We start from the raw sequence: 16086 nt of genomic DNA, 5'->3' as shown, positions 1-16086 counted from the left end.
AAGCTGTGCAAAAGACATAAAAAAATTTTTTTTAATAAGATAAATAATGTTATATATACAAAATATAAGTAATATAAATTGTTATATATACAAATATACAATACTTATAATATAATAAACTATATATAGCCTTTGTTCCCTTTTATTAGGCCTCTTCATTTCTCTGATTTATCTGACGATGGAGCAAAATTTGTTCAAACAATTTTACAAAACTAGAAATTATAAATATATTTGTCAGTTGTTGGATTATAAAATTTAAAAAAAGGTATTGTAAGAAAGAAAATTTAAGTATTTTCAAAAACCAATAAATCTTCAATTATACTATTAATTTAATTTTAAAAAAAACGAACAAATCTTTGTCTCGGAAAATTTTTGATAAATCTACCAAAAATAAAAACCGAAAAGATTATATATGCATGTGTACATGTATGCAAGACCGAATACTTATTGTTAGTCCTAATTGTAAATGTATTTCCAATCAAAAATCACTGCGTAAAAAAAGAATCTGCCATATCATATCGCCAAAAAAATATCGGAATCTCCCCGATATATGTATATACATATATATATATATATATATATATATATATATATATATATGTGTGTGTGTGTGTATCTTAAAATAAATAATAATAGAGATGAAAAAGTCGGAATAAAAAAACATATGTTGATCTGGATGCGTTTAAATGATCAATTGTCAGATACATAACTATATCAAACTATATAGTACGTACATTAAATCTAACTATGTGAAACATTCTGTGCACATCAATGTGATTCGAAAAAAGAGCGGGGACTCGTTTAATAATTGTTAAGGCATTGAATATGACATCTATATATTACTCTCTATCTCAGAGAGAAAATCCCTCGATCTCTCTATACGCAACTGGCAGTAAATAGGAGTCACAGTAGGTGCACAAAGTAGTGTCGCGGTTTACTCAATAGCGGACACACACGCACACAAAATGCTAACAGGGAAGGCATTTCTTTTGTTCAACTTAAAATGTTTATTTACTGCCCAGCGGGCGGTGTTTAGAAAAGAATCTATACGGACAAAGCGCATGGATCACGTAGGAATCTAAACAATGAGCGAACAAAAGATCAAGGCTATTCTCTCGTAAATCAGTAAATATATCGCACCATACAGAAGTAGCTCCTCCATACCTAGCCTAAACCTCTCTCTGTAGTAGAGATTAGGCGGAAAGATGTTAAGTATAAATTTTCGCGTCAAAATATCACAAGTCAAGAAACAATTACTTCTTATACGGTTGGAATAGCTCAGTTTTGTTTGTCGATGCCGACGTCGTTGTCGTCGTCGATGTCGGCGTCGACGTCGACGTCGACAACGGCGACGTCATCGACAAGTTATACAGATTCTCGGAAATAATTGGTATCGCGGTAATGGGTACACTCATACCGTTCTGTGATGGCAGTTTCACCGACTGTTCTGACGCTGCGCCTCCCCCGCCGATACTGATCGACTGCACCGCAGCAGTGATCGCTGATGACGTCACGTGTTGCTGCTGCGGGTGGCGCGAGTGATACGAGTGATGCGGCGTATGTGGCTGATTACCGGCGGCGCAGTCGCACTCACTGGAACTCGTGTCGGAGTTCACCGGGCTCAGTTCCGACATCAGCAACGATGACGGGGGACCGTAAGCGATGGGGGAAGGATTGCTGACGGGAGAGAAGGCGTTGCTGCCCGCCACTTGGGGCGGCACGCCCAGGCCAAAGTGCAAGGGCAGGTGAGACGGATGGGGCGATAGGACGTGCGGCGAGTGCGTCGGGTAAGAAGCAATCGCGGTTCGCGGATGCGGTCGATGCAGCGCGCTTATCGTGCCGCCATACGGCGAGTACCGCGCGTAGTAAGTCGCGGCCGCGGACGCGTACGGCGTCGCCGACGGGGCCAGATGCGCCGTCGCCGGCAGGCTCGGCAGGGCGCCGTGATACGGCGCGATCGGCAGGGCGCCAGAAGCTGCCGCGATCAATGTCGCGAACGTCGGATCCGAAACCATGGTCAACGGCCACGAGAAGGCCATTCGTTGCCGTTTATCCTTCATACGTCGATTTTGAAACCATACCTGTAATCGATAAAAAAAATTATCAAATTTTAATTATATTTATGGGAAATTTTTAAAAATATATCTTATTATAAATTATAAAAATTATAGGAGAAAGTATGCTAAATCGTATCTCCTAAGGTAAATATTAACATTGCAATAAAATTATCAAAGAAATGACAAAACTTATTTATTCATTTGAAGCTATGGTTCTTTGTCAACGATAATACGCTAAACATTAACAAATTTATCATTGTTTTATATCGTGAATTAAAAATTTAAAAAAAGTAGTACGATTTACAATACCAGTTTGCTAAAAATTGTACCCATGAGTTTTTAAACCGTACCTCTAACAATAAAATTAAAAAATTGTAACAAAAATGAAGTTTCATTTTCTACAAAACTTCTCATTGTCAGTCTGCAACAAAATGTATCTGTAAGAATGTCAAATTTATAATCATAAATTCTCTTCAAAAATTTAACAAAAATACTTTTTGTGTCATACAAAAATATATAAATAAGTACTCTCAATAAAACAAAAATTATAAAATTTAATAATATTTTCTTCAGTTATCCATCTAAATATAGAGAGAAAAAAACGAATGCCTAAGTAAAAAAAATTAATTTAGTAAATCGTACCAGTACGATATAGGAAAAAGTTAGTGATTTTTACCGAATTTCCATTGTGAATAAAAAAAATTAATGTTAAAATGTTTAGGGGGGGAGGTGGCGATTTTTCAGTGCTTCCATATACAGGATTAAACAAGATGAAAAAATGCTTTAAAGCTGGGAACACAATGCTAAGCGATAGCGATAGGAATAGCGATAACGATAGAAAAATATCTATTCTCTGTTCTTATTGGTGGAATAAAAAATATTTACCAATAGCAACAGAGGTTAGATATTATTCTATCGCTATCGCTTAGCATTGTGTTCCCAGCTTAATAATAAGTTCAATTGCTTATCTTTCTCAATGTGGCAGCTTAGGCACAGAGTGCCGAATATTAAAAATCACACAAAATAAATTTATAAACGTCACTCATCAACGGATCGCTTGAGAAGGAAACAAACATTGCGGCATTCGAGTGAAACTAGCTGCGATACAACAGCGTTAACACTTTAAAATATTTTAACTCTGTTTAAGAAATACAGTAGAGATACGATTTAACGAACGGTACGATTTAGCATACTTTCCCATATATTTGTGCTGATGTGTGTGTGTCCATTTTATCATTTTATTAATATAAATAATAATATTTCATCTCCGCGCAATCTACAATATTTTAGAAATAATAATTTCTTGCTAGGATATTTCATCTCAAATTTCGCGGAACACCGCGTATCCTCCAAATGAGTATTCAGATACGTATTTATAATAGCGAATAAAGAATTCTCGGAGGCGGCGAACGATTATATCGATAATTCGTGCGGGACGTTTACCGTCGTTTAACACCTCCGACCATTCCCGCTCTCTTCCTCCATCGCCCGCGCGTTTTACGGCCGACGAGCTTCAGCGCGCGAGACGAAAGAAATTAAGAGATCCATTAATGTCTGAGGTGGGTCGCGAGGCAGTCGCTAATTGAGCCGTTTAACACTTTTGCTCGACCGGATCGACTGGTCGGTCTCTCTTTCTCTCTCTTTCTCTCTCTCTCCCTCTCTGCGCGCGATACCGAGATCAGTGCCGTAACTAACAAAACATAGTGACGATCTCCGAAAGGTTAACGCGACTTTTTCGGCACATATGCGTGTGTATTGTAAAAGTCTACCCTATTTTGGTCTATGCCGTCCGTTGAGAGAGATCTCGGGAAATAACTTTACGGTACTGCGCTGTATAAGAACCACCGCGGTGCTGAATCGCTTTTTAGGTTATAATCGCCGATCAAACATGGCCGCAGCTGGCCGCGGCAAGAAATAACCGGCAGCTCTTGAGTCGCAAACAAAAACGTCACTAATTGCTTCTATTAAGTGCTTGGTGTTAGAAGTCTCTCTATCTCTTATAGTGAGTGCAGTAGCCGTGAGAAATTATATCAAAATATATACTATACACACATGCATAAATATTCAATATATTTGCAATACAATTTGTGTATAATTTCTCCCCTTATTTTTTTAAATATTTCTTAATATTCTCTATTTTTCTTTTCGTAAATAAACAAATTTATATACATATTGTAGATGTATATGTATAAAAAAATGTATTAAAAATGTATAAAGAAAATAATATTGTGTTTGAAAAGAAAATGGAAATGTCTATTATATATTGAATTTATTAATCGTTAATTGAGTCAAGGAATTTCTTTAATGATTTCTCGAGGTTTCGATCAAACACAAAAGCGTTAATGGCAAGCGTTATTGCGTCAATCATAGATGAAGTCATTGTTTGTACGTAAACACTTTGCACGTAAACGCATTCACTCATCTCCAATCAAGATGATTACAATCTAAATTTTTCGATATCTAACAAGCTGGTTGTTGCCTTCCACCCTCGCGATTTAAATGAGATTTTGGGGAATAATTTAGGCCTATGCCTCAGAATCATTCAAAGCTGCCCAAATTAATAATTACATTTACATGTATTTTTATGGATTCTATTATTGTTTCTTAATGTTTCCACAAAATTATCCGTTTGCAGAAACTAACAGTCTCTGACTAGAGTACAGGTTTGCTACTTTTTTACTTATTCATTATCTGTAAATCAATTTCTTCGTAGTTTTACTTTATTCATGATTAGACAACAATTATAAATAACAAATTTATTTTTTAAAACGATTTATACGCAATTTATGTGCAATGTTTCAAGCAAACAGTTAGTTTGAGCGACGGACTCCATCAAACCCCCAACAATGATTTCGAATTTGTGCTCCTGGGAATTTTGAAGCAAATCTGACTAGCTTTAAATGATCTTAAGACATATCCAAATCATTTCCCAGAATTTCATTTCAATCGCGAGTCTAGAAGATGACTGACTTGATGTGATTATGATAAATATATTAATGACGGAAATCAATCAATAATGATATATCAATGATGAAATATATCATTTTGACAGCGATAAAAAATATAGTAAAATTCGCGAAAACTGTAGTTTGTAACTTTTTGAAAAAACTTTTCGAGAAATCATGTTCAAGGCAACCTTTTCCAGCAGAATATTTATATTTTTTTTCAATTTCCCTACCTTGATCGTAGATTCTGGTAAGCTAAGTTGCGTAGCCAATTCGCATCTTCTCGGTCGGCTCACATAATTTTCTCTGCTAAACTCCTTTTCCAAACGACTCAATTGTTCCCTCGTAAAGGCGGTTCTGTATCTTCGAACTGTATCCACTGGCGGATTTGGTGTCTGTTGTTGTTGTGGTTGCTGTTGATGATGCTGATGATTAGATTGCAGATGATGCTGCTGTTGATCCTTATGCAAAGTCGGTGATTCTGTGATAAAACACACATACAAACACACGTTGTAATTTTTTTATCTTGATACAATCTCGGTAATGAAAAAATGGCCAATCAGGGCTAGACTTACGGCAATTATTGCATAAATATATTTTATAATTATTTTAACCATGATCGTAAGACTGTCAGATTATTTAGCGACGATACAGATAGTATTTAATAATAAAATATATATATAATTATAAAATACACAGACATATATTCAAAATGTAAAAATATACTCTACACAATTAATTCGCATTCCAATACATAATTTCATGCTCTTTATAAAATTCTTTTCTCTAAACCCGATTAACTTTACCCTGTATACGTTTAGCTTAAACATGTATAAATACAGCAAAAACAATTATTCGAGATCAAAGAGATTTATATCAGTCCTTCAATTTCCTCTTATGTCTTACTTTGTTTGTACATATATAAATGGAAGTTTTCGAAAAGCGGAGAATTACAAGTTTCCACAAAGGAGATGAATGGAGCTGGGTTTCTATTTCGGAAACGTCATACATCTTTCTACAAACGAAAATCGCCGCATCAGAGACATTTAACAGCGGGTGATCATATTTAGAAATAGATGAATAGAGATCATAGATTTTCAACAAAAGAGGTGTTTCGTGGTCCAGTCTGCTACTAGCATTTTCCTTTTCGGCATGAGATCTTGGGCGATTTCTTATCGCGTTTCGGCTTTTTTTGCGGTTTACAGTAATAGGGTACAAGTCATCTCGAGACGATTTGGTGATTAAAGCGATATAATTTCGGCGTCAATTTTATTGTTTATGTATAATCAAGACACGCGATAATCATGCGACATAGTTAGGGAACAATGAATTAAATCGTTACATTCGTTTCTAAATATTAAGAATCGCAAATATAAAAAAATCGAGCGAATAATCAGCAAATTCAAAGTTGCTATTTTTATTAATTTAATATTGCGTAGCTGTTACTTTTTTTTTTTCAATTTTATCTTTAATTTTTTATATTTGTGTCCAACATTTAAAAATATCAAATTATCAGAAACATAATTCTGAATCATAATACACAAATAAATAATATTCAGACTTTTGAATAGATTGTAAATGATCGTAAATGAAAAAGATAATACTTAAAATGTAAAGAATTCACTCAGGTATAATTTCGTTCAAAAAAATCGAAAGAGCTAGGTTGTGTTTGCTGTTTCAATTGATTTCCGACAAAAAATTGTCGTAAAATGCTCTCATATGTCAGTCATAAATAAATCTTTGATATTTATACCGCGATTTTTCAAATTTAAGATAATCTATTGAGAGACTGCAACAATTAACGTTTACAATTTTTAATAGAAAGTTCGAAAGTTGGAAATAAAAATAAATTCCATTTCGTTTAATTTTACATTTTATAATTAGATTTAATTTTGCTGGGCGCGAGGGACAATTTTTGCCTATTCCCAGTAATAATTAAATTAGAAGAATGTTTAATAATCAGCTTTTATGTGTGTTAAGGATGATGTATGGGAGATATCTAAAAATGGTACAAAATTCATAAAAATTATATAGATCGTTTCCCCTTTGATACTAAAGCTACTGTCCACATTTGGATTTAATTCAATAACTCATTTAAAAATTATTGCAATTTAAATTTTCACTATGGTTTTACATATAATCTTATGAAAATTCGTTACTATGATCGATTATATTACACGTTAAAAATATCGAAAAAATAGTACTAGAACTTTAAGGAACAATGTTGCAAAATTACATCAACATTCACTAAACGTTTAGAAAAAAATAATAATAATTTGTTTAAACTCTGGCTTTTTCTCTGATTACTGAGCATTCGGTTATGTCAACGTTGGAAACAGCTGAAAGTTGGGAAATTAAACTATAGCGATTTTCTATAAGACGTACAGATTTTTTATAAGATGAATAGTGTTGGTACTTTTGTTTCCGATTGTATCTCCTATACATCCTTAATATAAATCGATCAACCGTTTTATAACGAACAAGTACAAACGCCGTCGCGTAAAAAGTTGAGTGGTTTGCGTGTCGGAAATACAGAGTGCATGTCTGATAATAATCGTTGCGCCTCTCGTGAATTAAACCGAGTAGAAAAGTCCTCTACCGTTTTGCGATCTTCACAATAATTAATGAAAATTAATTAAAAAAGATCGGCCAATCCGGCAAAAAAAGATTATGGACGCGCGAGATTTTAATTACGCGCCAATTAAGCGCTTCTTCTAAAACGCTTCGCGCAGATTTTTTTGGGGGGGGCCGCACAATCTTTAATTAATCTCTCATTAATTATTGCGAAGATCGCAAAACGGTAGAGGACTTTTCTACTCGGTTTAACCCGCTCTACCTATACACTACAAGTGTGGCGATTATATAAATAATATTATGAAACTTACCATTCTCGGCCGGCGACGTCGGCATTTTGGACGACGGGCTGTATCCGTACGGCGGCACCAGGTCGACCACTATCGTGTCTTCGTCGCCCATATCTTCCTTTGGCTCGTTTTCGTAGTCTTCGTTATTGTAAGTGGAGTGCATGTTGTCACTTTACAACAGAGGGAGATATACATATTTAATTCTCTTTATCTCGTATTATATATTATATCACTCATATATATAATAATAGATGTCATGAAAGTGTTCAAATATTTTGATATTATTAAATATGCGTAAAATATCTTACACGTCGGACCGAAGTTTTCAAAATAAAAATTTGTATTTATTTAGCAACAAGTTATATAAAAAATAATATATAAACGCCGTTGACAATTGACTCAAAAGTACAAGGTTTTTGCAAAAAAATCAACATACAGCTTCATTAGCTATGTTGAAGCAAGTTCAGTAACTCACAATCAGTTACGATATACACAAAAGTATGAATATAGAGATTAGCGTTACGAATTTTAGATTATAACTTGAATATCTCGTGATATTTTAATCGAAAATATACAAAGTTTAACATATCAAAGGATATCGAACTAGGACTTTGTCATCATCCTCTGTCTAGCAAAATAAATTTTCGAATGGAGATGATAGCACATATTTGTATATCAAAGATTGACAGCATTTGTGAGAACAATCCGCAAAATTTTATATAATTTATGGAAAGATGAGAGAGTTTATTATAGCAAAAAAAAAAAAGAAATACAGTAAAAGGCGCATAAACACGTTGACACGTGAGTGCCGGCACGTGAGATGATACTTTATACGTCATGTATTTTTCAAACTCATATTTCGCAACGGAATAAATTGCTTCCGAATTACTCGTATAATCGTGCGAATAGATTTACTCACCGTATATATGTCAGATGTACACGGATTGGGATAAATATTATACACGTGTGTGCTATCTTTTCGTGTGCACGGGAGTGTATATGTAATATCTCACTTCGTTATCTACACTTATCACTCTACACGCTGTTCCCGAGAAATATATAATTAAGAAATAAATATATATCACTAGTCGCACTTGTGATGTACATTTACGTAATATTCCTTCTTTCTTCTGGATACTTTCGTACAACACTGTGTCTAGCCGCACAAGTCACGCGAAATGTTTTAAACCCGACTAAGAACTTGCTAAGTAAAGCATCTAGTATATATGTGTGTATGTGTGTGTGTGTGTGTGTATGTGTGGATGGATCTCCACCTCCACTACCCAGCTTCTATGTTCTCTGATTGGCGAGAGCTCTGCTCGTTGCGCTTACATCCCGTTGAACGAGGGGTGGAGCCTATCTGACACTGGTCCTGGTGTGTGCACCACTATAGCATCACATATAGACTAACGGTGCGGTCGGATGGGCAGGCAGGATCGGATTTAGTTATTTTCGACACCCTAGACGCGACATTTTCTGACTTTCCCCTACTACATTTTTTTTAATTTTTTTTATTAATTATTTACATCAACACCTTTGATGACTTTGACTTTGTACATTGAAGAAATGAAGAGATACTGATTAACATTTTATCTTAATCGCCGGTCTCTCGTACAAAGAACTTCGCCTATTTTTATAAGGATCTCTGGGCCCCTCGAGCCTAGAGATGAGACATATACCAAATTGTAAAGCATCATGAGAGGATTGAAAATAGGTGCCAATGTCCACAACACCGGTCAATGTTAGGACGTCATCAATGTTAGTGTATAAAGTGTATTTTGTTATCTATGCTTTCACGCTTGAAATAAATTGATGATTTTTTTATTTTATAATTGAACATGACTCCCAGAATTCTTGTTTTTGTATTCATCTTTTCCTAAAGATTTCTTTTTACATCTAAGGTACTTACCTCATAAAGGGATGTCTCGAACGTAAAAATGGTGCTCGTACCGTAGGCTGTTATTCTTATATTATGTCAGTTATTTGGTATCTATAAGATATGCTAAATATCTTTCAGAAAGTATACAGATTTCTGAGCACAATAATGACGTATTTGTTATCTTGAATAGCTTTGATGATGAGCCATCAAATGAATAAATGACATCTTTAGGAGATCAGAACTACTTATGGCGGGAGGGGGGGGGAGATCTAAAACTATTTTTTTTTTAATACTACCATTATTATCTATAAAATTATATATGTTTGATGGCCCGGGGAGGCTCAAAATGGGCAAAGTTCTTTAAGATATTCACGTTAAAAAATTTATTTTACTAAATATTACTCAATGAATCCTGCTAAATCTATCACTTATCACAATTAAATTTATTGAGTTCCTACGTCACGTAACAGCGGGATTTTATTATATTTCGAAGAATGACTTTTTTATTGTATCAATCTATGTGTATTTATGACAATTAATATTGTAAAGTTTCTTATTGCCATTTCCTGTAATAATGGCATATTTAGAAATGGATTTATCTGCGGGATCCCCAGTTAATGTCTAGAAACACCTAGTAGAATCCCTCTATCCCAAACAATGTGAACTCCATGAATGGAGTCATAAATTTCCAAAATTGTACCCTTAAACTGGAAACTTGTCAAAGAATGACAAAATGATTATACGACCATGTGCAAATTTGACACTTTAGTCACCCTTTTTTTTCTCTTTCTCTCTTATTTTTCTTTTATTGTCCAATAGAAACGTTGTTTAAAATTTTATTTCTTTAGGTAAATTAAATTACCAGAGATAAACTGTTAAATAGTGAGAATTTGAAACAGACTACTCATTGGATATTACTTAATTTTACGTTACAGTAATAATAAAAGATATTATAATTAGAAATTTTATTATGATGTAAATATGAAATATTTATAATATATATATATATATATATATATATATATATATATATATATATGCTTATGTTTAGGTCTTAATTTTCTAGAACGTTTTTTGCAATATAACTTATTTTGTGTTGATATTTTTTTTCATGGCCATTTGAACAATTACGTGCAGATGTTTATAATGAAATATTATTTCCGTCAGAAGAAATATAAATAGAATAAGAATAAATACTATAATATAACATATATACTATCAATTAACATTTAACGTTTAATATTAATGATGTAACAGTAGTTAATTATTATATAGAACATTTGAAATAGAATTCGACATTTGTTTTTTTCTTTAACATGTGTAGTAACAACACAAAATAAGTTATACTGCAATAAACGTTATAGGAAATTAAGACCTGAACAATATACCTATAACAGACCTTGTGAATAAATATTGAGAAGGAGAAAGGCATTGTAAAAACATAAAAATCGCTCTCAAGGCCACGTCCCCGAAGAAATGTCGCTATTCTATTTCACAATAAAAATTACAATGGAAATAATGAAGAGATTATATTGAATTATTTGCGCAGGTCGACTCTATATGTAAGATTTTACATTTTATGAATGGAATAATTATTATTGATGGCAAAGGTGATATATGATTAAACATATTTAACTAACTGTACGTGTATACATTCGTCCAATTAACTTTACAAAAATTTAAAAGATATATAATTATGCGTATAAATAATTTACGTGTTCATAAAACAAAAAAATTTAGACTTTTTTCATTTATTATTAGACAAAAAAAAAGCTCTCTCGGCGAGAAGAATATAAATAAGACAGTTAGTGTGAATTTCTCTTTGCATGTATTAATAATAATTTATACTGCGAAACTAATAGGATCTGTATAAGTGAAAAAAATTGAGGACAAAAATAGCTCGTAAAGAAAATTACGTAAAAGAAAATACAAAAAAATGGATCAAAGCTATTAAAGTATGTCTTAGTTTTAGCAATTTACTTCGTCATTGCTTACCGTTATCTTCTTTGTCGGAAACACGAGGGATGCATCTTAAAAAAACTGTTCTACTTTGTAAATGTATCTATGCCTAACAGATTTTACATAAATATATTATGTACGATCTTTATGGTTCTTTATTCGTGTATAAAGAGAGTACCGCTCTCTTTTTTTTTTTATATATATATTTTCTATGTACCGTTTGTATCATAAACTACAAGCGACTATTAAGGAAACTAGAACGGTTGTTTTTCTCAAAAAACGGGAACTGAAAGATTTTTTTTCTTTCCTTTATCTCGAGGGGGACCTTCCAAAATTATTAGTAGTAACTAACGGTGTCTTAAGATGGAACAATACTGTACTTATTCGTCGCGCCGTGTAAGTTAACGCATAACAATGCGTATCCACATATATCCATCACGAACGAAATCTTCAAAGGCATTCACAATTTAGAAAAAAGTCAAAATTAAGAAAAAATTTCGTTTAATCGCTTTTCAAATTCGTTCGATCAGCGATGTACGTTAATGTCGACAGTTTTTATTAATTTTGCACTTTTCCCGTTACCAGAACTCGTATCCGGAATATTTCGCGCACTTACTCTTCCCCTCTTTAGTTACGTCAGTGTACACGATTGTACGCGTCGGGAGAGAGGAGGGGGGGGGCGATGGAAGTGGGGAGGGACGAGAGATAATTGGCGCGAACAGCTCGGCCAGATGTGGTCGCGATCATGCCGCTGATTAAACGGTTTGATTAAGCGACTAATTTACTCACATGCGCGATGTAACGTTGCTTTATGCGAAATCTATAACACCCTCCCCTGCCGATCTGCCAATTATGGGAGGGAACCATACAACGGAATGTCAAACAGTAGCCGCGAATCATTCTCCAGAACGCGAAGAGACGATTCGACGAAGCAACATGCTCTTCGATGTTATCTAATAACAATTAGTATATGTCGATTCATTGTTATTCGACGAAAAATAAAAGAGGAAAACACGAGAGCTAAAATTTCTTTTCGCTCAGACGCACTTGACAATTGGCAGTGTTGTGCTTAGATGATTTTAAAATTAGCTAGATAAAGATGAGATAAAAATATGTAAATTCATCTTAGATAAGATAAAGATGATTTTATTTTAAATATATATAGATAAAAGATAAAATTATATGACGATTCATCTAGATAACTTCCAGATAATATTATTTTTAAAATCGCTTATATAAACAGTTAAAAAATGTAATGTAAAATAAAAAAATAAAAATTATAGATATAAAAATATATTTATAGTTTTATTTATAAGTTTTTATCGTTTATTGCTCAAGTTCTATTATTTAAAATATTTTCATGTGCTATGAAACTCTAAACCAAATTATCTGAATATTATGTTAGATAATTTAGTAAAGATAACACTTTTTTTTATCTAAGATGCAGATATAGATAATACATTTTTTTATTATCTATATAAAGATAAGATAACGCCAAAATTTCATCTAGATGATCATCTATATAATTTTATTTAGATAACAGCAAACACTGACAATTGGTAACACTAGTTTACAAAAAAATATTTTTTTTTAATTATTTTAAACCAGACAAAGTGTTCCTTATTTTCGATAATATAATCCATTTTTTTTAAGTATATAGTAATTTTCGATATTGGACATACTATGTTTCTAATATTGTACACCTCATTTTTATCTTTTTAAAGACTAGATTATTGAAAAAAAAACATTAATTTATTTAATTCATTAAAATTGTTTATTTAATTTATTAATACATATAGAAAAAAAACTCAAGTGAAAAATCTTTTAGAAAAATATCAGTCTCAAAATAGCACACAAATTTGATAAATTACAATTCGAACACAAAATACAAATGAATTAAAAAATAATAATCAATACATACAACAAATTACAAAATTTAAAATTATATAATGACAGAATATATTTTAAACTAAAGTTACATATTTTTAAATATCAATGTAATATTTTTATCATATTTTTAAATATGAAAATAAATCAGTATATGATATTAGACAAGTATTCGTGAAAGAAATGTGGTCCGAATGAGAATACAAATGTCTATACAACTTAACTTTTATTAATGAAATTAAAAGACTATAATCTATAGACTATATATGTATAATACTAATTGTAAGAGAAAAAAATACCTTCAGGTACCATTTTCCGAAAATAGAGTCTTCAATAAGCGTTTGATGTGATCAGTGATCCATTTGCGAGTCATTCGTAATCAATTACTCTTATGAGCTCGCGAATTTACAGTGCTACGGATGAGAACGGATATAACTCAACACATGCAACACATATGGATATTTCGTACGATTAATTCGACACGTGCGATGTGACGCACAATTAAGTCAATTATTGGTGAATATCTGAAAATTAGCGAATCGCGAATTCGCGCATGTAGCGAAAAGCGGTTTATATCGAAATGTACCAACGAAATGTAGTTTTAATAGACGTCGATGGCTCTGCTACAATGGAGGGAGCGAGAAGAAAAAGAGAGGGGGGCTATGTAAATTGTACGAACCGCCATTACCGGTTATGTACAGGGACTTTTTAAACGATAAATTCTCGAATTAAAGGCATTATTGGCATTTACCATAGCAGGACCGTAGTGTGATTGTTTAGCGATCTATCAAAATCGTTGCATTTTTCAGGACAAATTATATCAAAAATTTTCATTGCAATCTCGAATAATTATAACAATAATATTAACATTAAAATACTATTGCAAAATTTAATAATAATTTATTAATAATAATAACAGTATTTATAAAAAAAAAATTTTTTTTTTTTTTTTTTTAAATTTTAAACGACAAGGTTTTTCTTATAGATTTTTGGATGCTGAAAGCAATGCTGCAAGCCAATTTTCACCAACACAATCAAATTTCTGAAATAATTTGATTTAATATATAAAAAATTGTTTTTTTGCGATATTTGAGATTTTTTTATGAAAAAAATTGACGTTATCTGGAAATTCTGATCAGATGTCATGAATGTATTGTTCATCTCCTGTAAAATGCATTTTTTATTTCGATATCTTACTTTTTAATTATGTTAGGAAGGATTTAAATAGAGTTTTGCTGAGATAGCAAATATTCCGCCTATGACGATGAAGTTATATAATTATACTTATAATGTGTAGTTTAAGGCTATTGATACACATACCCAGTGTAACTTATTATCATAGATTCCACTAAATGTATATTTATATGTATCTCATTTTAATTGCCCACCTTGAATTTTTCGAAACAAATGCATTTTCGCAAAAATGTTCCAGACAAAAGTAATATGATCTAAAGAGGAACAAATAATGATAAAATCAATTTTGGAAAAAATAATTTTTTTTCCAAAATACCTTATTTTTTCCTCAGGAACATCTCCGCATATATGAGTAGTTCCCAGCTTTAATCTTTCATAACATGACTAAAAAGTAAGATATTGAAATAAACTTTTCAGATATAACGTTAATCTTATTTTTTACAAAAAAATCTCAAATATCGTAAAAAAAAAAACATTTTTTACATATTAAATCTCAATTATTTTGGTAATCTGACGTGCTAGTAAAATTTAGTTTGCGGCATCGTTTTCAGCAAAAACCTTTAAGAAACACATTGTCTGGTTTAAAATAATTTTTGGTTGTAAATTAGTGTAATGTAATAATAATTGAATATTAATTTAATACATAATTTAATATTTTAATATAATAATAATAATATTAAAATAATGTGCAACAAAATTTTTTTCTCGTGTTTAATTTGAAGCCTAAAATCAGGTAAGTTATCGAAAATCCCATTAAAAAACCCATAAAAAACATAAAGATGTTCGTCATGTGGATATACTTAAAGAAAGTCTCTCGTTGACGGGGGGACGCCTCGATTTTCTTATCTTTCGTACCGTATGACTCGCAGCTACTATCTAACCATCGAGAGCGCTCGTTGCTCGACGATTTCATGGATCCGCGCGAGAATCATCCCGTCCGTCGCCGAAGGATAGGGACGGGTGTAAAATATATGTGTCATAAAGATGTAAGATCGCGCGGCCATTGTCGTGGTCTCGACATTTTTTTAGGGCCGTATTAGCGTGCGTGCCACCGTGCGCGCATCGCATCATCATCAGCTGATGTTAAGCGGCGAGATGAAAGGCTCTCTTTGCCGGTGTCTCATCTCTATTGCCGTCTTCCCATCTTCCCGAAGGATGGGCTCGAGTCAGCTCGAATACATACGCAAATATTAATTTCACTCCAATCGTCATCGCTTCGTTGAAATGCATAAAGATTTAATTTATTTGATTATTTATTTTATTTAATTATTTATTTTATTTATTTAAATTTATTATAGAAA

The 16086-nt window shown here is 32.5% G+C and overlaps 1 protein-coding gene across 2 annotated transcripts in view; it reads right to left on the bottom strand.

The window, feature by feature from the left end:
- Window positions 1-622: 622 nt before the first annotated feature.
- The window catches only part of Eve (segmentation protein even-skipped), a 28081-nt gene continuing 12617 nt past the window's right edge, over window positions 623-16086 (bottom strand). The window contains exons 1-4 of one of the 2 annotated variants that reach the window (XM_083036094.1): window positions 8786-9017; window positions 7888-8036; window positions 5236-5483; window positions 623-2081 (exon numbers count right to left, since the gene is read on the bottom strand). In XM_083036094.1, the coding sequence (XP_082892220.1) occupies window positions 1254-2081; window positions 5236-5483; window positions 7888-8029 (1218 nt within the window). In that variant the 5' untranslated portion in view covers window positions 8030-8036; window positions 8786-9017 and the 3' untranslated portion in view covers window positions 623-1253. Of the gene's footprint in view, window positions 2082-5235; window positions 5484-7887; window positions 8037-8785; window positions 9018-16086 lie in introns of those variants that run through there. The other variant, XM_083036093.1, reaches the window with a different exon arrangement.

This window comes from Prenolepis imparis, unplaced genomic scaffold (assembly GCF_030444845.1).
Source record: "Prenolepis imparis isolate NDT839.2.m4 unplaced genomic scaffold, iyPreImpa1.0 SCAF_4, whole genome shotgun sequence".
Taxonomy (NCBI): Eukaryota; Metazoa; Arthropoda; class Insecta; order Hymenoptera; family Formicidae; genus Prenolepis; species Prenolepis imparis.
Note: the sequence above shows the minus strand (reverse complement) of the source record. Positions and strands in the feature narration are given on the sequence as shown.